The sequence below is a fragment of the Rhipicephalus microplus genome, chromosome 9 (assembly GCF_043290135.1).
Source record: "Rhipicephalus microplus isolate Deutch F79 chromosome 9, USDA_Rmic, whole genome shotgun sequence".
Taxonomy (NCBI): Eukaryota; Metazoa; Arthropoda; class Arachnida; order Ixodida; family Ixodidae; genus Rhipicephalus; species Rhipicephalus microplus.
The window spans coordinates 123,841,937-123,866,786 of record NC_134708.1 but is presented as its reverse complement, the minus strand read 5'-3'; the positions used below and the strand labels follow the sequence as shown (position 1 = coordinate 123,866,786).

At 44.6% G+C, this 24,850-nt stretch overlaps 1 protein-coding gene across 1 annotated transcript in view; it reads right to left on the bottom strand.

Moving 5' to 3' along the window:
- Positions 1–24,850, bottom strand: part of LOC119163043 (ATP-binding cassette sub-family C member 2) — a 796,039-nt gene that overhangs the window by 517,991 nt on the left and 253,198 nt on the right. Inside the window, exons 7-10 of the mRNA XM_037414979.2 lie at positions 21,173–21,289; positions 7,865–7,993; positions 7,622–7,778; positions 3,296–3,553 (exon numbers count right to left, since the gene is read on the bottom strand). Of these exons, the coding sequence (XP_037270876.2) occupies positions 3,296–3,553; positions 7,622–7,778; positions 7,865–7,993; positions 21,173–21,289 (661 nt within the window). The remainder of the gene's footprint in view (positions 1–3,295; positions 3,554–7,621; positions 7,779–7,864; positions 7,994–21,172; positions 21,290–24,850) is intronic.

The following is a 24,850-nucleotide window of genomic DNA, read 5'->3' as shown; positions in this document are numbered from 1 at the left end:
ATCACAGAGCGCGAATGCCTAGCGCTGGTGTGGGCAGTCGCGAAATTTCGCCCTTACTTATACGGCCGACCATTTATAGTTCTCACCGACCACCACGCTCTCTGCTGGCTCGCCTCCCTCAAAGATCCCACAGGTCGTCTCGCCCGCTGGGCACTCCGCCTTCAGGAGTATTCTTACACCGTAGTGTATAAATCAGGAAAACTGCACAAAGATGTGGATTGCGTGTCACGCTACCCTGTGGCCGACTGCGATCCTACGAGCACTGATTCTGTGGGCTGCGTCCTTTCCATCTCCCAGCTGCTTCATCTCGGGGACGAGCAGCGCCGCGATCCGGATATCAGCCGCTTAATACAACAGCTCGAATCTTTACCGCAAGACGCTTCTGTTCGCATGTTTACCTTAAGGACCACACCTTATATCGGCGTAATTTATCGCCCAATGGTCACGACCTACTTCTGGTTATACCAAAGCACCTGCGTTCCACAGTCCTACGTGCGCTCCATGACGCGCCAACCGCGGGTCACCTTGGTGTCTCTCGCGCATATGACCGTGTCCGCCGCCGCTTCTACTGGCCTGGCCTTTCACGCTCTGTACGTCATTATGTCAACGCTTGTGAAATTTGCCAACGTCGCAAAAAGCCGACGGGACTCCCTTCCGGATATCTTCAGCCCATCGACATCCCATCGGAGCCATTCTTCCGTGTTGGTTTGGACCTCCTCGGTCCCTTCCCAACATCCGCCTCCGGAAACAAGTGGGTCGCGGTGGCTACGGATTACACAACCCGTTATGCAGTTACGCGAACCATGCCCACAAGCTGCGCTACAGACGTCGCTGATTTTCTACTACGCGATCTCATTTTAGTGCATGGAGCCCCTCGTCAACTGCTGACAGACCGAGGCCGTACGTTCCTATCGAAAGTGGTTGACGATATCCTGCGTTCCTGCTCTACCCAACATAAGCTCACGACATCGTACCACCCCCAGACAAACGGGCTTACAGAACGTTTAAACCGCACCCTGACAGACATGCTATCAAAATACGTCTCGGCCGACCATCGTGATTGGGACCTTGCACTACCCTATGTGACGTTCGCATACAATTCCTCCCGGCATGACACTGCTGGGTACTCGCCATTTTACCTTCTGTTTGGACGCGAACCAACATTGCCGTTGGATACCTTCCTGCCAGCCGCTGCGCAGTCTACTTCTGAATATGCACGCGATGCTATTACCCGAGCTGCCCACGCTCGTCAGCTTGCCCGCAGCAGATTAATGGCGTCCCAAGACTCACAGAAGCATCGTTACGACGAGCGGCATCGCGACGAACACTTTCCAATAGGTTTCCTCGTTCTTCTTTGGTCCCCTACGCGACATGCAGGCATTTCAGAAAAACTTCTTTCTCGTTTCACGGGCCCATACCGTGTGCTTAGACGAGTGACCGACAATACATATGAAATTGTCAATGATAATCCATCAACCTCTTCCGCTCTGCTGTCAAGGGACATCGTCCACGTATCAAGGCTCAAGCGTTACCACACTGCGCCTGCTGTGGCCCCGTAAACTCGCCGGGTCGGCGCTTTTGCCGCCGGGGGTCGTGTTACGGGATTTCGTCTGACTGAAAGAGGGCATAGTGGGGCATACCGAAGAAAAGGTGCCTCAGACTGATAGTAAAGAAGTGGACGTTGTTGGTGAGCTGCGTTGTGGCTGCAAACTGACAGCTGTTATTTTCCACGTAACAATATATATATATATATATACATATATATATATATATATATATATATATATATATATATATATATATATATATATATATATATATATATATATATATAGGTTTATGCTCTTTATGAAAGAGCAGTTTGCCACACATGCTGAACAAATAAAGTTATGCTCCCTTCGCTATTGTGCCCACACTGCATTTTATATTACTCTGTTTAGGCCTACAACTACCATATTTTTATTTATCAACCGAAGTTACACGATGAGTATGTTAGTAGGTCTTTCTAAAGTTGTGATACGCTTTCAAGGTTGCCTGTGTGGCACCTTCGTCAATAAACAAATCTTTGAAGTGCGTTTAGCAGTTAGGGCATAGTAAACATTAACATTAACATTAACATTAACAGTAAGCATAGCAAACAAGCATAGTATCATTATATCGCACGCTCGCGCAGAAGGGAAGTACGGCGACTAAACCGAATATTTGACCGCGCGCGCGAATGAGTGAGTCAGTGAGTAAGTGAGTGAGTGAGTGAGTGAGTGAGTGAGTGAGTGAGTGAGTGTGTGTGTGTGTGTGTGTGTGTGTTGTGTGTGTGTGTGTTGTGTGTGTGTGTGTTGTGTGTGTGTGTGTGTGTTGTGTGTGTGTTGTGTGTGTGTGTGTGTGTGTTGTGTGTGTGTGTTGTGTGTGTGTGTGTTTAGATGTTAGCAGAAAGTGCGAAGGTTCAATAGAAATGTTATTCTCTGGCATGAGTATATCTCAGCACACGTACGAAGAGTCGCACTGTATTATGCTTGAACGCGGCCTATCAGACCATGACACTCTGCCTGGCTTTTACCAATAAATGATTCGTCGCCTAGTAAAAAATATCGTAGTGATCGACTTCGGCGAGATCTGTTCTGACGAGTACAAGTATAAGACTATCACTGCAGCAATTATCACGCCGAACTTTCGCTGCCGAGATTCCTGCCCAAAGTCTCAAAGTGCCGAAACCTTGTCAAACACCGCGACAAGTTTTTTTCGTCTGCAGACATTATGCACTGTAAAAACACTCAGGAATGTTATTGTGATAGTACCACCACTCAGTTTTTAAATCATTTCAGCGTTAAGCGTCGAAAATCAGAGGTCAAACAGTAACGGGGGGTTGGGGGCGAGGAGTGGTGCGCGGAAAATAATAAGAAGGGGTTTGAATGCCCCCCCCTCCCCCTTGGCTCCGCCACTGCCTTCCTGCTTATCCAAGCGCGACAAAGGTCGTCGGTAGACCAGTATTTTTCTTTTTTTGTTGTTGCACGACACCCCACGCACTAGCGGAAATATAGCGGCAACAGTTGTAGGCATGTTGGCAGAGGCCTAACAAGAAGACAGCGCCACTTCAATTTTGTAATGTGGGGTATCTTCGATGCTAACAGTATTGGTAGAATATTCGGTTTGCTTGTTGGCTAATAATAAAGTGTCCTATTTTGATATCAGATCACGGCCCCCTCAAATAGCCCAGCTGATCACACCTAACTGGTAGAACACGCGACACTTTCACAAGTTTTCTTTATCCTATATGTTAGCTGAGAAGTAAAACATGTACCTGTAGGCTGTAGTACGACATCACCGCAATCCAAAATCCAATCAGTGCGGCGAATAGTACCGACGCGCAGCTCAGTCCTGGGCCCAGGCCAACTCGAGTCGTAAGCATGTAGAGGGCAATTGGCAAGCTGAGCAGGCCCGACAGAGGCAAGAGAATGAGCTGGGCACTGAACGCTAGAATCGTACAATCAACGCCCATCACAGACACGATGTATCCGGAGGAAACCTTTGCGCGTGCCGCCGGAGAGTAGTTGAGCACCTGCGAGCAAAGAAAAACACTAGGGTGACGGGTACTGAGATGAGTTGGAAGTGCTACAGTGATCATATTCAGTGAGTGTTCATTCTCACAAAATGATTACAGAACAACAGATAGCTGCGCGTAAGTGGGCTTGTCGTACCTTTCAAGCACGAAATGAAATGCCGCCTTCATATGCGGGCCTACGCCTTTCCTAGGTCTCTTAGCTCGATTGTACAATGACGTTCCCAAGCTTCCAAGTCACCATATTAAAATAGCCCAGGTGTTATTTTTTCACTTGAGCCCCACTTTTAGACACATTCAACAACAAAAAGAGAAATAAGTCGTTCCACTAGCTCCGTTCGCATTTCACAACCACCGCCAATGGAGGCTTCACGTCACACCGGTGGGAAATGGTCTGCAATTTTCGGTCTCTGACAGCGCTCAAGCTTGATTGCTATCAATTTTCATGACACAATTCTCAATTGTGCAGCTGCTCAAGTCGGCTGTAAAATTGATGCTGTGCTTAGATAATGCAGTATGTGTTACAAAGCTTGGGTGAACCCAAACATCAAGACAGCTGGTGTGAGCATTAGACATGTAGCAACATCAAATTTTGAAGGCAAGATAACCCATGGAATTAATTTCTGTGGGAACACCCACATCTCTTACAAAATATCATGAGGTAATGCAGCCTATAGCATATTTAAAATCAGCCTTTCACCGCATCATGCCATGCACAAGAACTACAGCAGCTCAACATAGTTTTCAGTAAGCAACTGACTGCTACCTGTCCTACCAGTTTGTTAGCTGCTGCGATCCTTACTAGATCTCTGAAGCAGCTGATTTTTTTATATAAAAGGGGCAGACTTGAACGCAAGTTAAAACACTGGCGTCATTTGCTCAGTCGCGGACTTACTAGGTGTCACGCATACTTAAAACGCCTACAATAATATTATAGCAGCACATAAAAAGCTTTCGCTGCTTATATATATATGTAGTTCTATTTATTACTCATTTATTTATTTATTCCAAGATATTTCTGGCCTCTTATCTGAGGATGTTGCACGATGTGAATACAATGCGTACTCAAAAGAACACAAGTCCAGTAAGCGCGTACGTGCGAAGGGTTTGAAAAGTCATTCCGTATGTTTCCTGCATTATTTTACAAGGCCTACTAAATGGTAACAGTAAGAAACAGCGTATCAGAAGGTAACATACATAGTCAAAATAACACAGTTTATAGGGAGACTGAAGGAAGTTTAGAATTCAATAAAACGTTCTGTCTATGAAGAACCGACATTATTGTTGACAATGTTGTAATTTTTTTCGTGGTTTAGAACAGCTTTAGAACAGGTGAAATAACAGCTCGCATTGCTCCCCCCCCCCCCCCCGCGTGCGCGCTGACAGTGTTGGCGTGGAAACATACGTCATCTCCGTTTCCTCTGTCCTGGAGTAAGTGTTCTTTCTTATATTCAACCATGGCCTCCGTGACTAACTTATGACGTGCCGTTATCGAAACTAATCGAACAGGTCACAATTCAGCAGTGCTGCTGTTGGAGATGACGGGGCATGCCGAGAATGACGTCACCGTGTTCACTCAGCATCTCAAGAAGCCCGGCGGCCACAGCCCCTGTTTTTTCACCAAAAGTGCTATTGACGTTCACGTTCGAGAACTCTCACATTGCTTTTTTAATTCAGCAGGGATGAAACTCTCCTTACATGATCCTAAGTCATTTTTTAGAAAACTGCTTCAGCTTTCCTTTAAGTAGGCACGCGATAAGTTGAGTTCGACTAGACAGTACATGTGCACTCGACAAGTACAAACACTAAAAGAATGACGAAAACAACATGCTGAAAAATTTAGCCCACGAAAAACAGCACTCGAAGAAAAGAAGAGTAAATTTGACACTTAGCAACAATGTAAAGCATGGCAATTATGAAATAAATCATCACGAACGTAAAAACCCGCCAGTAACAAATACCAAGAAGTGAAACACTTTATCATTACACAGTCCAACCAGCTTGCAAGCAGACAATCACTGTAAAGTATCGCTTGATATCTTGGCGATAAAAGCTTCTAATAATGTGCAATTGATAACATCGTTCGATAAGCCATTCCGCTCTCGGATTACATGCGGGATAAAGATGATTGATTTGATTGATTGATTTGTGGGGTTTAACGTCCCAGAACCACCTGATGATTATGAGAGACGCCGTAGTGAAGGGCTCCGGAAATTTTGACCACCTGGGGTTCTGTAACGTGCACCCAAATCTGAGCAGATGGGCCTACAACATTTCCGCCTCCATCAAAAATGCAGCCGCCGCAGTCGGGATTTCGACCCGCGACCTGCGGGTCAGCAGCCGAGTACCTTAGCCAATAGACCACCGCGGCGGGGCACGGGATAAAGAGTACTTGACAATGTAATTGTAGCATCTGTATTCAGCTAAGGGCTTGTGTTCAATTCAGGAACTGGTTCTATCCGAGTGTGGTGACAAGTTCTTCGCACTGATTTTCGCGCCATTGCGAAAAATGTAAATAAACTTGAGGAGAAGCAGTCTTGCTCTATCTTGTGCAGCTGGTAATTAGGCTTTTCTTAATATAATTCTGTAGGAGAATGGCGTCTTGTGCAATGCCAAACAGCAATTCGCCGTAATCCGACTTGTGGTATTTGCAGTAAAGGTACGGGCGTGGTCTTGCAAGTTAGCTTATGCTAACTTATGCTGTTATCGACGACGTAATGGGTATATAACTGTGCAGCGCTTTATGACGCGAAGCCAAAGTTGGGCTAGTCGCTGGTTCATGCTTTGGATGTGTAAACAGCGCAAAAATATCGACAAAGACTGAAGATGACTGCCTATATTTTTGCGGTGTTTTTACCATTTACAAGCGCGGGCACTTAAAGTAGTGGGTCATTTACGGTAACGCTGCATGGCCTCCCTCATGCGCCCTATCACGAAATCCTTTTCGTGGATATGCCGTAAATTTTTTAGCTTTTTTAATCTTGCAATGCGCCGGCTTTTCACTCTGATCACGCGCCCACACATGGGCAAGTCGTGGTATCCTGTGGCAGTTCCCGTAACGATGAATCACACTGTGCTGAAATCAGCCAATTACTGATCCTTCGCCTTTGACGCAAAGATGTCAGTCGGGAACGTCATTCGTTGAGAGGATAAAAAAAATTGGCAGCATGTCGACGAAGCGAATGATGGAGAGTGGGGCGAAGCATTCGTCCGTCCATGCGTCCGTCTGCATGACCGCCCATGCGTCTGTTCGTGCGCCCGTCCCTGCGTTCGTTCATGCATCTGCCCCTGCGTCCGTTCATGCGTCAATCCATGCATCTGTCTGTGTGTCTGTTCGTCCATCTATTCAACACTGCAAGTCCCGCCATCTCACATCTTTTCATCATATATTCCCCATATAGAAGCACCGCCATTCAGTGGACATTCCAAGGACTAAACGAGACGTGGCACACGCACACTTTCTTACGGCTTGCGCTTCGGGTCTACTTCCCACCTTCAACCACCTTGAGTTCATGGTATATACTAGTTCACTGTATTCATGGTACTGCGGCCCAACGCTCGCTAAACCTTTCTGAAATCAAGGAGGTTACGCCCAGCGAGTATAACGCCTTTTGACCAAGTGTGGTGCTGTCATTGCACCATACTGTGCTGCAACGTTGTGACATAGTAATGGCGTTGTTATGTCGTAACAAATTTCAGTCATCTGTTACATTGCGATGGCATCATAGGTGGACGTCCTCATCTACTAATTAATGATGCATCATCTGTGCAAGCTACATCATTTCGGGAAAACTGGTGCCATTCCAACCCTTCAAACAAGGCATGTTTATGAGTGCGGAAAAATTGGAGTTTTAATAAAACCACGCTCACATTATGCTTTTTTTAACCCTTGAAGAAAAGTTGAGACACTCTTGACTTGCGTTAAAGCGTCTATAACATCTCAAATCGTAGTAGTACACAATGCCTTCAAACGTTCCTGTGTTTAACTCGCAATTATTACGGCTATACTGGAAAACGTCGAACTTCTGCAGAACAACTGTTATACAAAATTTAACCGTTTCACTTTACCCTTCGTAGAATTGCGCCTTGAGTCAGCACCTGTACTTTCTCTGTAAACCGCAGTGCATTGTGGTTCATGTAGCACGTGAGAGCTGCATCTGCAAGGCAAGAGATCGCGAAAAGGAGCACCATGGACATCATGCTCGACGTTCCCGCAATCAGAGACCTGCAGCAGGTGAATGATATTTGTAGCCTTATTTCGCAACCAGTGTGGCGTACAAAGCATTAGCACAGAAAACTCGCAGTACTTACTCCAGTACCAGGGCCCTTCCGATGACAACAAGGTAGTAGGCGAAGCCAGAGCAAAGAATCCACACCAAATCACGCCACGTAACACGAAGTATTCCCAACATGAAACGCCGCTTGCTTCCGGGGACCTCACTGCGTTTAGTAGAAAAAATTACATACAATGCACAGTAAACACGGTGCAGCGATTGTATCCCAGGTAAAGTGGATATACTTCGAAGATCATAGAAACCACTACTGCAACTGTTCATATGAAATGCGTCTCCAACAAGGCTAAGAGATCTTGGCAGCTGTGCCGCGCATACTCTTGCTTAATCATACCATCCTCTGGCGTAAGCACCAACGACAAATAATCGCGACCGAAGTCTTCAGCACTGATAGAATTCCTAAAGAAATATTTACTTCATCTTTATTTAGCAACGCACTGATGGATCAGTACTAAGAAGAAAAGTATGTGCACAACATGGTTTACTTCAATCCCACCCCGTTCAGCTCACGCTGAGTCTCCTAGCAGCGTAACGGCTCAATGTTGCAGCATGCCGCTCTTCTTATGGCTCTTTCTATTCACCCTGCCACTCTTTCAATGCGCAATTACTATTGGTAAGCAACGCTGTTGAGGTTAAAGTTCGTAGTTCGTCGTTGGTAAAGAACTATCACCATCATGAAACGATTGCTCCCAATCAATGCCTTAGCCCTCCATAGAGATGAGTAACAGAACAACATTGAACGCACGACCTCTAATAGGAGCTGCCCCTCGTTAGTCCTTGCTTCCATTTAATTCTATATTGAACCGGTTAGCTGAGCAGTGGGACTTGCCCAGCTTCTGTGACACACAGGTGCCATGAGGGAGTCTACAAGGGTACGAAGTTGGGTTCGTCGTAAACTGGCTTGTAGCATAGCGCAGAACACACAATTACAACGAATTACTGGACGTATGCGAGCGCTTGTGTTTCTGCTTTATGCTACAAGTCAGAGGCCAAAATATAGAGCAAGCATAGCCATGTGCACTGTGGTGGAATAAGGAGTGAAGAAGAGGAAGGCAACAGAGTAAAAAGATTAGCCGAGCAACGACCGGCTAGGAGCCCACCAGCTCTGCTGCCCTAACCCAATCTTACATCAATTGTGCAAGCTGCGCTAATTTTGTTATCATTAGTGTTAATCTTTGTTTATTCTCGTTTTTCTTTTTTGTGTGTTTATCTTGTACTATACTGTCATGATGTTGGAATAGCCGGCTGTAACGTAGCCTACCTTCCCATATTTTGCCAAATAAAGACAAAAAATGTATAATAAATTCATTAATATTATTATAGGTGTTGTTGTTGTTGTTGTTGTTGTCGTCGTAGTCATCGCCGTTAGTAGTAAAAGTAGCAGCAGAAGTAGTAGTACTAGTAGAGGCAGTAGTAGTAGTAAATGTAGTAGTAGTAGTAGTAGTAGTAGTAGTAGTAGTAGTAGTAGTAGCCTTGGTATATAATTCCTTTGAATATCGGCTGCTGGGTGAGTTCGTAATATATTGCTACGAAGAACTGCGTCAATCTGCCATCGCGAACATGTGCATGCATAAGTACTGCGTGAGTTGTACTTCGTAAGTGTTTTGGCGCCATTACATTCCAAGAAAGGTTTACTTCCCGTGTACACGGCAGAAAACTGGGAGCCAAAGGCAAACGGATATAAGTCCTACATATAATTATTTCCGTACCCATAGAGACGCTCATTTACGCTTCAGAATTCGACCAACGGCAAAAAGAGGGGAAACGCACCGGTCGAACTCTGCCCTCTTAAGGGTTAATGCAGCGCGCGCCTACCCTATATCAGGTACCCCAACACCAAGTCATATACCATTGACTCGCAGACTACTTTTTGGAGCATAGGTCATAAGTAAAACAGTGCAAATGAAAAAATAGACGCTATAGATAGGGAACCGAATATTGACTTCAACTAAATGTTTATTGGTGTGGAAGCCCTGCATGCCCCATGAAACGGGAATTATGTCCGTTTACAACAATCATTTCGTGGTGTCGTGGGCGAACATTGCAAGAAATCATCACGAAATTACGTCCCCGATGATTTTAACACGATGTCGAAAATTCTGGCATGACGTTAGGTAACGTAAAGCTACATAATTCTGAGTGTGTGGAAGTTTGGGTTTATCTGGGATCATTATGTGCATTTTGGAGGTTTTTCGCTAACGCGCGAGATTATAGAAGGGGGAAGATACACAGATGAAGTGACAGCTACGTAAGCACTCCTTTTCTGTCACTGTCACGGCGTGAGCGTAACTACATCACCGGGCTGTTGGACACGAGTGGTGAAGACGAGTGGTGATTTGGATTTCAATGTATTGATTCGGCTTGTCATCATTCTATAAGTACAGATATACCTTGTGACTTCCCGAATAAATCCGTTGAAAGTCAGCACTCTTTTCTATTCTGTCCCAATAACCCCCTTTTGTTCAGGCGCATTTACGTTCACCATCATGAGAGTTATTAAAACGTTTATTCGAAGTTCTTGGCGAGCAGATGGGTGAATAGGATGTCTTGGGCGAGTTCGTTTACTCTCGTGGTAAACTTAGTGCATATTCCAAGACGAAAGAACAAGCACAATCCTTCTCCTAATCTTGGTATTTTCACTGGGTTCACCGTAAAATAGAACAGTGAGTAGGATTTTTAGTCCGCGATGCCTATGGCGCGGGCCGCTGTCCTTGCACGCTTCACGAGGGTCACTTGGGTCTTCGGATTCGAGCTGGACAGATCTGCCTCCCACTGTTTAGTGTTTTGTTGTGTCCTGGAAAATGAGGATAAACTTCATTTTGAAAATATCGCAGCCTCGGTATTGCGGAACTCACTACTATAGGCGTCAGCCAGGAGCTCTCGTGTTCTGGCAGCGTCCTCGGCTCATTGAATTGCCCAGACCTGTTCCTGTGTATCTGAGGTTGGAATAGTGGATTAAGTGGACGCTCACATACCTTGTATGGGTGGCTGTTTCATCGGCGCGGAACTTGCACCGGGGTGCTTGTGTGTCGGAATCTCAGACAGCATGTATAAATTGGGGCAGGACACAGTCTGCAGGGAACGCCACATTACATGCGATTCCTTACTAGAAACGTAATTCTGTTCTAGCGTCCTACTTTGGGTGGGGAAGAAGACCAGGAGATGGTGAAATGAGAAAACAATAAACTAAAAATGGCGCTTGGCATGTGCAGCCACGGTACTCGTGTTTCCATAAAAAGAAGGCGAGCCGTCTTAAGCCAGCACGCAAGGTACCCGTTGAGTTTTCTCGGGTGAGATTGCTTATTTACTGGAAATCGTGAATATCAGATAGGATATCCACCGAACAACACAGGACAAAACAACTGGGAAAGAACAGATGTGTCCGCCACTGCGTCCTGCCCTGCAAGGTTCTTTTTCTGTCAAAAGACGGAGGAACGCTTACGCATCCGGGCCCATTTCGCGAGCATCAACTGACACTCTGCCCTGTTTGTTCCGTCTGCATCGTTTCGTTTCAGCTCGTTCACTTGCACAGGAACTCCTCTTTATTTTGCAGGTATGATACTTACGTAGAAGTATGCTGCACAAAGCACTGATGTTTTTACTTATTTTTTGTAGTTCAGCTACTCCCCTATTCACATATAAATGCTAAGTGGCATCGCACCTCGAACCATTTAACCAGCCACAGCCTGACGAGAGATCGAAAACAAGGGAAATCAGAAAGAGAGAAAATTGTTTTAAGAGAGAGCTGAATTGCTTTGCCTGGTTTTCCACCTGACAGGCTACTCCAGGAGCAGGGTTATGAGTATTATATAATCGTTATGGGAGCACTGACACTCTTCTGTAAAGTTGTTTGAGATGCGTGGCACTCGCGTCCCGCCCAAAAGCCGCACTTCGGGTTACAACAACCGGGTGGTAGGTGACGTGTACGCGAGCGGTTCGGGCTGTCACGGTGGATGGACGTGTTTTTTGAGCGCTCCCGATCGACTACGCAGACAAGTGGTTTTGCATGTTTTGAGCTTGTCTTTTTAAATATTAAGAGAGCAGTTAAAATCAATGTAGCACTTATTTTATTCTACGGTTTTTCGGGGGTCAGCCACCAGGTATTTATTAGTTTGTGCGTGTGTGTGTGTATGTGTGTTTTATTTTTTGTTCTTGTTTTTTTTTCTTTTGCCACACCGTGGGGGAGGTGCACGTACATTGACCACGAAAAGCTTTGTAGTAGAGCTTAGACTTTCTCTTTTTACTAGGGCAGGGCTCGAGTTTTCGAATTATCGAGTGAGACAAGTCATAGGGACAAATCAGGTGTCAGAAAGACATGGTTAAAAAGACTGTAGAGTGTTCAGGATGCGGGGTGGGTTTGAAAGTGGACCCAAGTGTAGTAGCGGATATAGGAGTGGCTGACGCGAAGTGTAGGCAATGTGACGTGGAGGAAAATTGATTGAACTGCTGATGAGAATCACCGAGCTCGAGACTGCGTTGGCGACACAGAAGGAGAGACGAGTGCAATGGGAGAAAGGCTGATGTCCGCCAAGGAAGCATAGCGAAGGTGAACAGAGCAGCGGCCTACGGAGAGAACAGTAGGAAACAGGCAACCGGAACGCCGGTGGAGAAAGAACAAGCAAGTTTGGAAAAAAAACAGGTTTAGCCGGTTCAATTGTCGCAAGGCCCAGCTTGAAAAAAGTAGTGGTGGGCATGGGAGGGGACAAAGCAGCCGGCGTCACAGGTGCAAGTAACCCCCAGGTACAGGACGCTCCAGCTGAAAAGTCACAGCATGTGATAATCACCGGGCACTCGAATTTATATCGATGCTCAGAAGCAATACAGAGAGGGTAAGAGGTGGCAAGAAGGTTGCAGTAGGGGCGTTCCCGGGATGCAAGCTGGAAGCAGTCATGAGGCAACCGAGTGCAAAACTCAAACCTACAGCTGATAGACGAAACCTCGTGATAATTTCAGGTGGTTTAAATAATGTCCTAAATGAAGATACAGGAGGACTAGCAACCACACTGGCGAAAGACATCGATGACATCTGCGCCACTTCTCCTCAGGTACAGGTACTGCTATGCATGATACCGGAGGTACCGGTGCGTGACAGGAACCTGCGAAGAGCGGTTGTCAACGCAAACCAAGAGATATGGCGGATGAGTTGAGAGAAAGGCTTTGAGGTAGTGGAAATAAACAGAGATATGCAAGGGTGGGGCGGTTTTATACGAGACAGAATTCACTTCGATGTTCGACGAGGTCATGAGGTGGGCTGGCCACCTGCAATACGCGCAGTAACTTCTTGGGGGGCACGCGGGCCCTTCGGGAAGCAGGATAGCTAGTAACGAGAAAAACAACCAGGGAGACTCTCTGACAGGCGGTATGGAGAGATACGATTCCAGAGTGGCACCAGTATCTAAGATAGGTAGAGTCCGGGGCAGAAATAGACGTAGCCACGAGCATTGAGCCAATTCAGACATAGGGTATAATAACATGCAGGGTGGCAGAAACAGGCTGAAGTGGGAAGAGATAGAAGAACAGCTAAGGGAGGAGAGGCCAATGGTACATGGTTTCGTAAAAACACATCTTAGGAACATGGAACAACCTCCTAACAATCCGGACTACGCGTGGGAATATTGTAATAGAACAGAAGGCAGCATAAAGGGGGGTGGTTTTGGAGCATTCATTCATAAAAGTACAGAATGGCAAAGCGTCAAGCAGTAGTTCAAGGAGCATTCATGGCTAAAGGGGAAAGTGGCAGGACAAATGACACTCCTTGCTTTCGTGTACATGTGGACGGGAGCAAAGGTCAGAGAGGAAAACCAGGCAATGTTAGAGTGTATATCAAAGGACATTGAGGAGTTAGGAGGAGAGTGCCAGATATTTACACTAGGAGATATGAATGCAGACATGGAAGATATAGATGGGTATACCGACCCGACAGGCAAAATCATCATGGATACGTGTGAAAGGCATGATTTGATCAATGGCAACAGTACCGAGAAGTGTGAAGGGCAAATAACATTGGAGGTAGGAAGGCTGCAGTCAACGATAGATTACGCACTGATGTCAAATAGGATGTACGAGAAGCTCGGGGGAGTGCACATAGATAAAGGTGGCTCAAGAAGTCTTGGTAGTGATCACAAACGTATCAAGCTATGTTTTGAAAGAGCAGTGAAAGTGCGAAGCAGAAAAATGACCAACTACTGGATGATTTTTATTCAGAAACGCAAACTGAAATAACCACGAAACAAATTGAGAAAGTAATCACTGAGGATAATAAAACAGTGTGGACAGGCACAAATCTAGTTAGACTGTTTGAGCTAGATGTTGCTAAGGCACGCGACAATTCACCCCGGAAAAGAAGACACAAACCCAAAAGTTGGTGGGATGAGGAAGTTAAGAGAACTATAACAAAATGTCTGGAAGCCTCTAGAGAACACAGATATGCTAAGCAGAGGGGTGAACCAACAGATAATGTTGAAAGAAAATGGAAAATCTTTCTAAGCTGTAGAAGCGATGCATCCCTTCTGATCAATAAAAAGATTAGAAGAAAGGGACCTCAGTGGCTCGCAGAAGTACATAAAAAAGATAGAAAGGCGGCTGCGAAATTTCGGAACCATCTAAGCTCCATAAAAAATGAGACGAGCCTAGAGCAGAGGTTTATAACTACAGCTCAAGCTGCTAGGCAAGAAGGGGACGAAGCTATAGAATATATAAGAACAAGGGTTACAGAAATATTTCAACAAAGAAGTTATTTATGCACCACAATAGACAAGGATGAATCAAGTGGCGCAATGGCTCCATTTCAACAACGAGAGTGGGAAAGGGCTGAGAAAAGGGTTTCTAGTAGTGCATCAACAGGCCCAGATGGCATTCCAATTATGCTGATAAAGACATTAGGTCAGAAGTCTAAGCAGGCTTTGATAGAGGCAGTGAGCAAAATAATAATCGATGGCGAAGTCCCCGATGGATGGAAACAGCAGTATGAACATGATCTAAAAAGGAAAGGGGGACAAAGCTGACATAAACAACTACCGTCCTATAGCAGTGACATCAGTGGTGTACAGGCTGGCGATGCAGATTATAAAGGAAAGACTGCAGGCATAGATAGAGGATAAGGGGGTGCTAGGGGAACTGCAGAATGGGTTTCGTAAACACAGGATGTTGGAAGACAATCTGTTCTCACTGACGCAGTGAATCGAAAGAGCATGAAAGGAACACAGGCTCCTGTGGCTAGCATTTTCGGATATTAAGGTAGCATACGATAGCGTGGTTCAAGAGGACTTGTGGGGAATACTGGACGCACTAGGTGTAGAAGATGGAGTCACTAATCTTTTAAAGGATATCTATAAAAGTAACAAGGCAGTTATAAGTGGGAAAAAGAGGTATGTAAGCTTGCAGAAGTAAAACGGGTGCTTGAGAGAAAGTGATTGAGAGAAATGTGGGAGAAGCGTTGGGCTAGGAAGGTATTCAGCTTCTAGTACATAAAGAATGTCGATACAAAATGGAGGAAGCGAACCAGAAAATTGACTGGTGATTACTTAGAAAACAGCAAGGCGCCAAACCAAAAAGAATTATCCGTTAAGAAGAAGGTGAAGGAAGCTGAGACCGATATGTGAAGAGTTGTCGTGATTAAGAAGTCCGCACTAGAGATCTATCGAACGTTTGAAATGAAATGAACAGATTTTATTTTTGGAGAGAATACAGAAAAATGAAGCGAAGCTAAAGGCCATTCGGCCTGACGTGGCTTCGCTACGCGAAAAAAGTTCAGCAAACAGTGCTACATTGAATAATAATTATCGCACTACTAGGAGCAGCATAATAACAGAAACACAGAAATAGCATAAAAGCAAAAATAGGTGACATATAGGTACAAAAAATAGGCTGCATAGACACACAGAATCAGACATCGAAGCTCTTTTCATTACATATACAAAAAATTCATACATATTGATACATTCATATAATACACTCGCATATTAATACATACATCTGACCATATGTGCGTACATGCTACTGTATATACACGCGTTTTGCACCTAAAGGTGAGAGTACATGTGGAACATAGCCAGAGGTTTATTGGAAACATGATGTTTACTATACTCAATTATAGAGGAGATGTTTTATGTGATGTTTGAATTGCGTTAAAGAGAGGTTATTATTTAATTGTTCACCTAAATGATTTATAAGCTCTGGGGCGCGGTATGCAATTAGGGCTCCACCATATGCAGTCCTAGAAGAAGGAATGCGAAATTGTTGCCTTCGAAGCAAGTGTTTGAGTGTGCCTTCTGGTGCCGTAATAGTGTGGAGTTTATTTTTTATAAATGTAAAGTAATAGCTTATATTCATACACCTGTCTTGCTTTGAGTATGCCATGCTTTATGAATAACGGACCACTAGGAATCTCTCTTGGGTTGCCATAATAATCATCGAATAGGCGGAAAACTTTTTTCTGTAAGATTTCTAGTTTATTTAAATTCTTCTCACTTCTAGTGCCCCATACTAGCATACTATAATTTTAATGCGAATAAAAAAGAGCATAGTATATTTTTTCTTTAAGCCAAATTGGTATAAGTGGATTTATTTTAAATATACACCCAACAGTCTTACTTAGTTTGCATGCGAGACTATCAACAAGAGTATTCCAAGACAAATTTTCTTGGAACCACACTCCGAGGAATTTTTGCGATTTAACCTGCTCCTGCCTTCGCTTTTTGAAAAAGATGTTAATGTCGTCCTCGTAGGGCTTGTTAATAGGCTGGAATACTATGTACTTACTTTTAGATATATTAATCATGAGCTTATTTTGATGAAGCCATTTTTCTAATTTGAGTAAATAATCGTTTACTTTAGTTTCAATGTGCTTGAGTATTCTACCTGTAAAAAATATGTTGGTGTAGTCAGCGTAGATAATTAATTTTGGGGATCTTTGAGTGTCACACAGATCATTAATATATGTTATAAATAGTAACGGTCTAAATATTGAACCCTGCAGTACACCATTTTTAACAGTTTTTATTGGGGAAACAAGATTACCCACCTTAACATATTGTTTTCTTTCGGTAAGATAACTTAGTATTAATTTAGCTGACACGCCCCTTACACCGTAATCATGCAACTTTGATATCAAATTATCATGCTTCACTGTGTCAAAGGCCTTCTTCAAGTCAATGAAAAGACCTATCGTGTGGGTTCTGTTTTCCATGTTTTTTAATATCTCCTCTTTTGTATCTAATAGCGCCGACTCCGTGGACTTACTCTTTTGAAACTCATACTATGCTTTATTGATTATCAGGTGCTTAGTGAAGAAGCATTCCGGTATGGAGTGTATTATTGTTTCAAAAACTTTGGAGAGTACCGGTAGAGTCGATATCGGGCGGTAATTCGATAATACATTTTTAGCACCCCCTTTATGAATAGGACAAACGTAAACTATTTTTAGTTCTGGAGGAAAAATGCCGGTTTCTAACATAGTGTTCATGGTGTATGAAAGAGGGTGTGAAATTAGTGACGCTACATATTTTATCGGGCTGGCTGCTATTTCGTCAAGACCTGCAGCAACATTGTCATGTATTTTACAGATTAATTTTTCAACTTCACAAGGTGTAACCGGAGTAAGGAAGAGTGAGTGCGATAGACGCTTTCTATCTGCTACAGGCGGATCTGTTACCCCACAAGATGAGTCTGTGTAGTCGCCAGCGTTAACAAAATACTCATTCATGGCTAATAGTGCTTCGACATCTGCCTTATCGTCTGCGAAATCAGTCATAATAACATAACCTGTTTTGTTACGGTCAGTTAAGTTATTTACCTCATTCCACATTTTCCTAGGATTATCGTAGATCTTTTCAAATGGTTATTGATAATATGATATCCTGGCTCATTTGATGTCAGCATTTAGCTTATTGCGGAACTGTTTGTAGCCTTCAAGAAGTTATAAATCGCGAGATTTCACAAACGTGTGATACATTTTGTTTTTTTCTTGTATTCAGTCGTACAGTGCGTTGTTAATCCACGGCTTGCGTATCTTCTTCCTAGAAGGCTTTTTCGTTAAAAGAAAGGCGCGGTCATATATGCTATTAAGTTGCTCAAGAAAAAGATTGAAAGCCCGGTTTGTATCTCTTTCTGTGCGCACTATATTCCAGTTCGTCGAAGCAACTTCAGCTTGGAATCGGTTTGGTGCGCTATTATTTATTTTGCGATACTGTTCCACGATCTGCTTTTTATTTTGTTGTTGGAGATAATAATAAAAGAGAAAATATGGGTAGGTGGTCACTTACATTGTATGACAATAACCCTTACATACATTTTCTGCTTAGAAGGTTTGTGACACCTATATAAAGCAGCGTCGAAGACTTTTTCGATATGCGACTAGGTCTTGTTATTGTGTTTGCACATGCGTATGAATTCAAACCCGACTGAAGTTGTTCAGAGCGAGGAGAATCGCCTAGCATGTTAACGTTGACGTCACCAATAATTGAAAAAGGCATGCGCATTGTGTGTAGCTTTTGTAAGAGAGTATCTATGTAGCCAAGGAATTCTTCCTTTTTACCAGCTGGTGGCCGATACACCACGACAACAATTACGTTAATAACTTTGACTACAAGACATTCAATGCACGGTGAAATGTACGAGAGATCATCAATTATTTCATGATTTAGTTGTTCTTTGACGTATACAGCGATGCCTCCTCCTCGACCGGAATGACGTACCAAGCCATTGAAAGTATAGCAAGCAAATCTTGCTAAGCAGAAAATCGCCGAGGATAGGATCTATGATTGTCACGGACGGCTATTTTTGGCGACACCGCGTCACGGCAATTAACGGGCGCCGTACTCCCCGACTGACCGTGAGAATCGGCGGCGCATGAAAGGGAGCCGAGAAGTGCAAAATGGGGTGCTCTCCTTAGAACGTCGCCGCCGACGGTTAATCCTTTTGTAACTGTGGCGACGTCTGCAAGGTCGTAGAAGGCCGCGGTATACCCCGAACAAGGATTAGACTACGAGACGCCCGGCTGAGAGCCAAACGTTTGACCGTTCCCACGAGGAAAAGCGTGGGAAACGCTCCGGTGGCCAAGCCGTATGACAACAACCCGACAGGTTGTCACTCTCGCTAGTTGAGGACCCTCTCCCAATTAAAAAGGGGTGGGGTCAAAATATTTTGGGCGGAGTTTCCCATCAATTAAACGCGCATGATTGGACCCAGGTAGAGGTCTCTTGTCCCCAAGGAAGAGAGCGAGGAGACACGAGGGGGATTTAAGCGCAGGAGTTTGCCCTGCTAGGCAGACTAGTCGCTGACCAAGATGGTGTAGAAACAGATCAACAAGCATCTCTTCTAGAAGTTTTTAGTGTGGCTCTGTATCGGCTGGCCACCTAAACTTAGCCGTTCGTCTAGTTGTGACGCGATATTAACGTCTGCAACGTAGACATCGGGACTTCGCCTCGAGTTAGCTCAACCTGCTCGAAGTCACCTGCAAGACATAGCCTCCCGGAGCCACCAGCGTTGCAACACCGCCGACAACGCAGTCGTGCCCGAACTCTCTTCGACTTCTCGCATCCGATCGTCGGGGACACAACGCTGCCGGTCATCACACGTATGCCTTCACCTGTTTCTATCTTCGAACTTTCTACTCCGTCGTTCTATTCTTGTTAGTTTGTGTAGTTTGTAATAGTTCTCTCTCGTAAGCTGATTTATTGTTTCTGTTATATATCCCTGTAGTTGTATCAAGTGTCAATGTATTTTGTTAGTTGTATTGAAGTGTTATATTAGATCCCGTGTGCTGCACTATCACTAGACTAAAGTTTGTTTTGTTTTCCCACGTCTCTGATCTCTTCATTGTCTCTGCTTGCGTACGGAACGAACCAACCTGCTGTCATTCCCGTCGCCGACTTCGCGCTGGCGACGCTAGAGTGGCAGCTTGTAACAATGATAATACTCGGGGTAGTTCTCTACTGTTTGAGGCCTGGACGGGAGTATTGCGAACCAAGACATATCGGGCCGAATACGAAGGGGTAGACACGGTATGCAGCGCGTGTGGAGAGGAAGAAGAAACTGCCGAACACTTGATGATGTTCTGTAAAGGGCTTCACCCTATAGTTCAGGATGATGGCGCAGGGTTTTTCAAAGCACTGGGGTTTAGGAACAGGGAAAGCAAAATAGACTTTAAGCGGGTAGAATCAACTAAAAGGAGGTTATCTGATTGGTGGCTAAAGTGAAGGCACGAGTGAAAATTAAACCCTTCACTGTAAAGTACGAATCCTCAACCTCGCTATTTAAAGAAAAAATAAATCTAGTTATTGGTCCATTAAGCATTACGGCTTGGTAGCGCTAGCCACCGCTCGATCTAAAAGGTACAGCCATATCCATCCATCCAACCAGCATCACTATCATCATCATGGTTGGTAAAGTGGTAACACCGGTAGTGACCCCTGGTTGATGGCAAGCCTTGGTGATGTGCGAGAGAGTTGAGCGAGTCTTCTGCGCGTGGTAGTTGCCGGGAACGGTTGTCTCTAGCGTGGGTCCCTGGTGCGTGGCACTGCGAGTTGCGCATCTGGGGCCCTCGTGGTAAGTAATGCGTTGGCGACACCGCCTTGGGTGTGTTATTGTGTTTGTCATATTTTGGTGTGTATGGCAATATTGTCCAAAGATATCCTAGCGTGTCTATCGTGATTTTTGTTGTAACAGTTTGGCTGACAATATCATCGTTTTAAATTAGTTGAACAAATGTGTGCGTATGGTTAGGTTTGTTACGACCGTGTCTGCTGTGTCCGTTCACTCCAAGAGCGTTGTCGTAGTGTTCACCAATTTGAAACCCTACAACGTTGATAAACACATAACACATACAGTCCCATACACGCACAACAGTCAAATAACAGATACAGTCCCTTACACGCACTGCAGTATATACAACGTTGTGTTCAAGCCTGTGGCCCGTAAGAATGTCAGTAGCACTTTTGTGGAGGATAACGCACTAGAGCTATTTCGCAATGGGCCCAGAATATTTTTCGATTCCCAGTTTGTGTCCTGTTGTATTTTTAAGGTCATCTTAATAGGCTTTCTCTATGATGCGTATATCGTGTGCTCACAGAGGACGTGATTGATGTTTTCTATGACATCACATTGTACACAAAATGAAGAATCTTACACTACGATGTTTTTTGAATTTGTATTGAAACGTTTATTGTGATGCGGGGTAAACACGTTTTATCTGGCCATAAAAATACCTTTCTCTAGGCAAGACGCTTCAACGCTAGTGTCGGCGCACGCTTGGCGCCTCCAGCGATTGCTCTGAAGAGACCCTAGCCAGCAATATAGGCCTCTGTACAAGAGAAATCAATTCACGCACCTCTTTGGCACCACACTGTACAGCTTGCCTACCGTTCTTGCACACAAACTGTGAAGGCTTGGCTTAATAAGTTCCTGAACTCTGGTGACGGATCTCCCCAGAATATTCTTGAGGTTTCTGAAAAAAGCACAAAAAATTATGAACCTGCAAATGACCATAAAAATCAGAACGTAAAAGGTTATCATATTTGGGCACCAGTTTGCAAGCAGGTGAACACGGCTTGAAAAAAGCTGGTAGCCATAAGAATCAGGACAGAACCAGCAATTCTTCCTCCTTGACTAGTAAATGGTAAATTTGAACAACCACTTAATTGCATTTAGCGACTTTTTTACCAACGCAAACCTCCTATAACTAGCAGCTAACCACAAGTCGTTGTCGTTGGTTCATTACCCGCCTGCTACCGTAATATACTTATCGCTCGAAGAAATTGATTTCTGAAAACAGCAATTCTTTCTCAGTATCTCGTTCGATTTTTTTTCTCTGAGTCATAAATCATCTCGGACACATGAGAGCCGCTTGAATGTCATGAAACAAAGGAAAACGGGGTGCCGAAATGTTTGTTACAGCTGCACTTTTTCCCGTGTTTAAACATTTCTTCATGTGCCTTTTGTCATCACTGTACGACCATTGTAAATGCTCCACATATTACCTTGATGGCAACGAGTGCTTCGCACTGATGTAAGTTTTGGTAAATTATATTCTGTTGGGAAATTTTTTTAAAGCCTCATAAGCTAAAAACTCATTTATTCTTACAGAACTCCTCAGAAAACGTACTACCTTGTCAAATTTATTTTCGCCATGGTAAAACACAAAGGCCCCAAAGAAAACCATGAACTTGGCGAAAACAAGCTACATCGCCCAATGTTGGAACGTCTGCAATTCACTTGGCTCTTTGCAAACAGTCACAGATTTGCCGCAAAGCCAATGGGAACAAATTGGAAGGACATGCACAAAATAAAAAGCAGATGAAAACGCGCCTCGCGTTTCTCAAGCGCAAATGACGCACGAAACGTACGCACAGGTACAGATACGCGCAAATAAGCGTCTCAGTTCCTCATTCACTCTGTTTGAAAAGCGCCCGCTTTTCGCAAACGGAGACCGCAATGATTGCAATGACCTTTGTGCGCCCGGTAAGAACACAATCGTTCCTGGTAAAGCGCCTAACCAGCCAAGGTGTACGATCCTCCCCGTGAAATAAGGGCGCGCGAGGGAGCGTCACCCCCTCCTCTAAGCGGTGCAAAGAACGCGTGGGAGATTAGAGCGTGCGCCGCGCTATGTGGCGACGCGCGCCCATTGCGCCATTTTGATCGCTCGACTGAAACCACAAGAATCCCCCCCCCCCCAAGTTCCGTCAGAAGCTGTGAAAGGTAGATATAAATCCCTTCCTATTTGACCGTTCTAGGACGTGCTGCTTGGCCCAGCGGTTAACGCCTCGCAGTCATGACGCAAAGGTTCCACGTTCGATTCCGGGCACCGGTGTCCTCTTCGGGATTTTATTCTTTCTTACGTTTTCATATATATATATATATATATAAATATATATATATATAAATATATATATTTATTTGTATATATTTATATATATATATATATATATATATTTATATATATATATATATATATATATATATATATATATATATATATATATATATATATATATATATATATATAAAAACGGACGAAGATGAAAGGTAAAGAGCCGACCGACCCATTAACGGGAAACCCTTTCTTTACGCACGCCTTCACGGACCGCTCCCGCCACCGCGGCGACAATCTTGGGTGGTGGCCCGATACAAATCGCGAACTGACCAGCACGGGATAAGAACCGGATGTGGACGTACACGGACATTTGGTTTCGTTCTCAGAGTTGACAGTGGTTCTTCGTCTTTTCACTTTTATTTTCTCTTTTTTTTCTTTTTTCTTTTTTTCCTTTTTTTTCTTTTCGTCTTTCTTCTTCTCTTTTTTTCTTTCTTTTTTTAGTTTTCTCTCACTCTCGCAAGCATTTTTCCCGGCGAGAGGGACGCGGCAGCAACGAAGTTTGGAAGTTCATGTTAGTATAACTCATCCCCTGATGAAGAGGGGACCCCTCACGAAACTGTTGGGAAATAAATATATTTATCCTTTTTGGCAACGCTCCCGTTGTGCCATATCCCATACCTTCACGAAGACTAACTGGCCCATTGAATTATTACTCCCACTATATATATATATATATATATATATATATATATATATATATATATATAGAGAGAGAGAGAGAGAGAGAGAGAGAGAGAGAAGAGACACTACACAGCGGTTGCCTTAATTTCATTTCCTACAGTTTCGACTGGTGTACTGGTGTTCATCAGGGTTAGCGAACACTGAAGAACACCGGACCACTGGTCGAAACCGTCGGAAATAAAATTAAGAAAACCGCTAAGTTGCGTCTCTTCTCTTCTAATATATATATATATATATATATATATATATATATATATATCGTCACGTCCTTTATTTACGTATAAACCTACTGGAAGGCCGAGGAACAGCAGAAGAGCGAGGAACGCCAACAGGCCGAAAATACAAAACAAGCGCAAGCTCGGGTCGCGCGTGTGCGCCAACGCTGTGGCTTGCCGTTTTCTTGCTGCTTCGTCGTCGTTCGCATAGTTCCCTAAATTGGCCCCCGGTGAATAGCGTAGCCAACCTTGCGACTTAAGGCGTAGTCACTATAGCGGGGTCGTAATACGGCTTCAGGCGACTGACATGCACAATTTCTCGGCCACGACGGCGTAAGTCATGAGACTGTGTCAAAGGCTCAATCTCATAATTGACTGGTGACGTGCGGGCGAGAATGCGGTAGGCCCCAAAGTATCGTGCCAGATATTTCGACGAAAGGCCAGGAGTGCTCAGTGGAATCCAGAGCCAAACGAGAGCACCAGTCGAGAAAGTAGAGAGATGTCGGTCGGTGTCATGCCGTAGCTTCTGGTGACCTTGGTCCTCGGTTGTCAGTGAACGGGCCAATCGTCTGCAATCTTCTGCGTACCTGGCAACATCAAAATTGCAGTGTACTCAGAGGAGTCAGGCGTGTATGGGAGGATTGTGTCCAGCGTGCACGATGGTTTGCGTCCGTACAACAGAAATGAAAGGGAAAACCCTGTTGTCGCGTGCGTAGCGGTGTTACACGCATACGTGACGAATGGAAGGACAGTGTCCCAATTGGTCTGGTCTGAAGCTGTGTACATCGTCAACATATCACCGAGAGTGCCATTAAATCGTTCTGTGAGGCCATTCGTCTGCGGGTGATATGCTTTCGTCATGCGGTGAACCACGTTGCACTGAGCGAGGAAGGCTTGAATGGCGTTCGACAAGAAAACACGCCCCCGGTCGTTCAAAAGTTCGCGGGGAGCACCATGGCGAAGAACGAAGTTGCGCAAGATGAAAAATGCAACTTCCCTCGTGATTGCTGTGGGTTGTGCTGCCATCTCCGCGTAACGCGTGAGGTGGTCCACGCCGACAATTATCCACATATTTCCAGAAGATGACGAGGGAAGTGGTCCGTATAAGTCGATACCGACGCGGTCGAATGGACGCGCTGGACAAGGCAGAGGCTGAAGTGTACTGGCAGGGCGTTAGGGTGTGGCTTTACGCCACTGGCATGCAGTCAAAGCACGTACGTACTTGCGAACAAATGTGTAC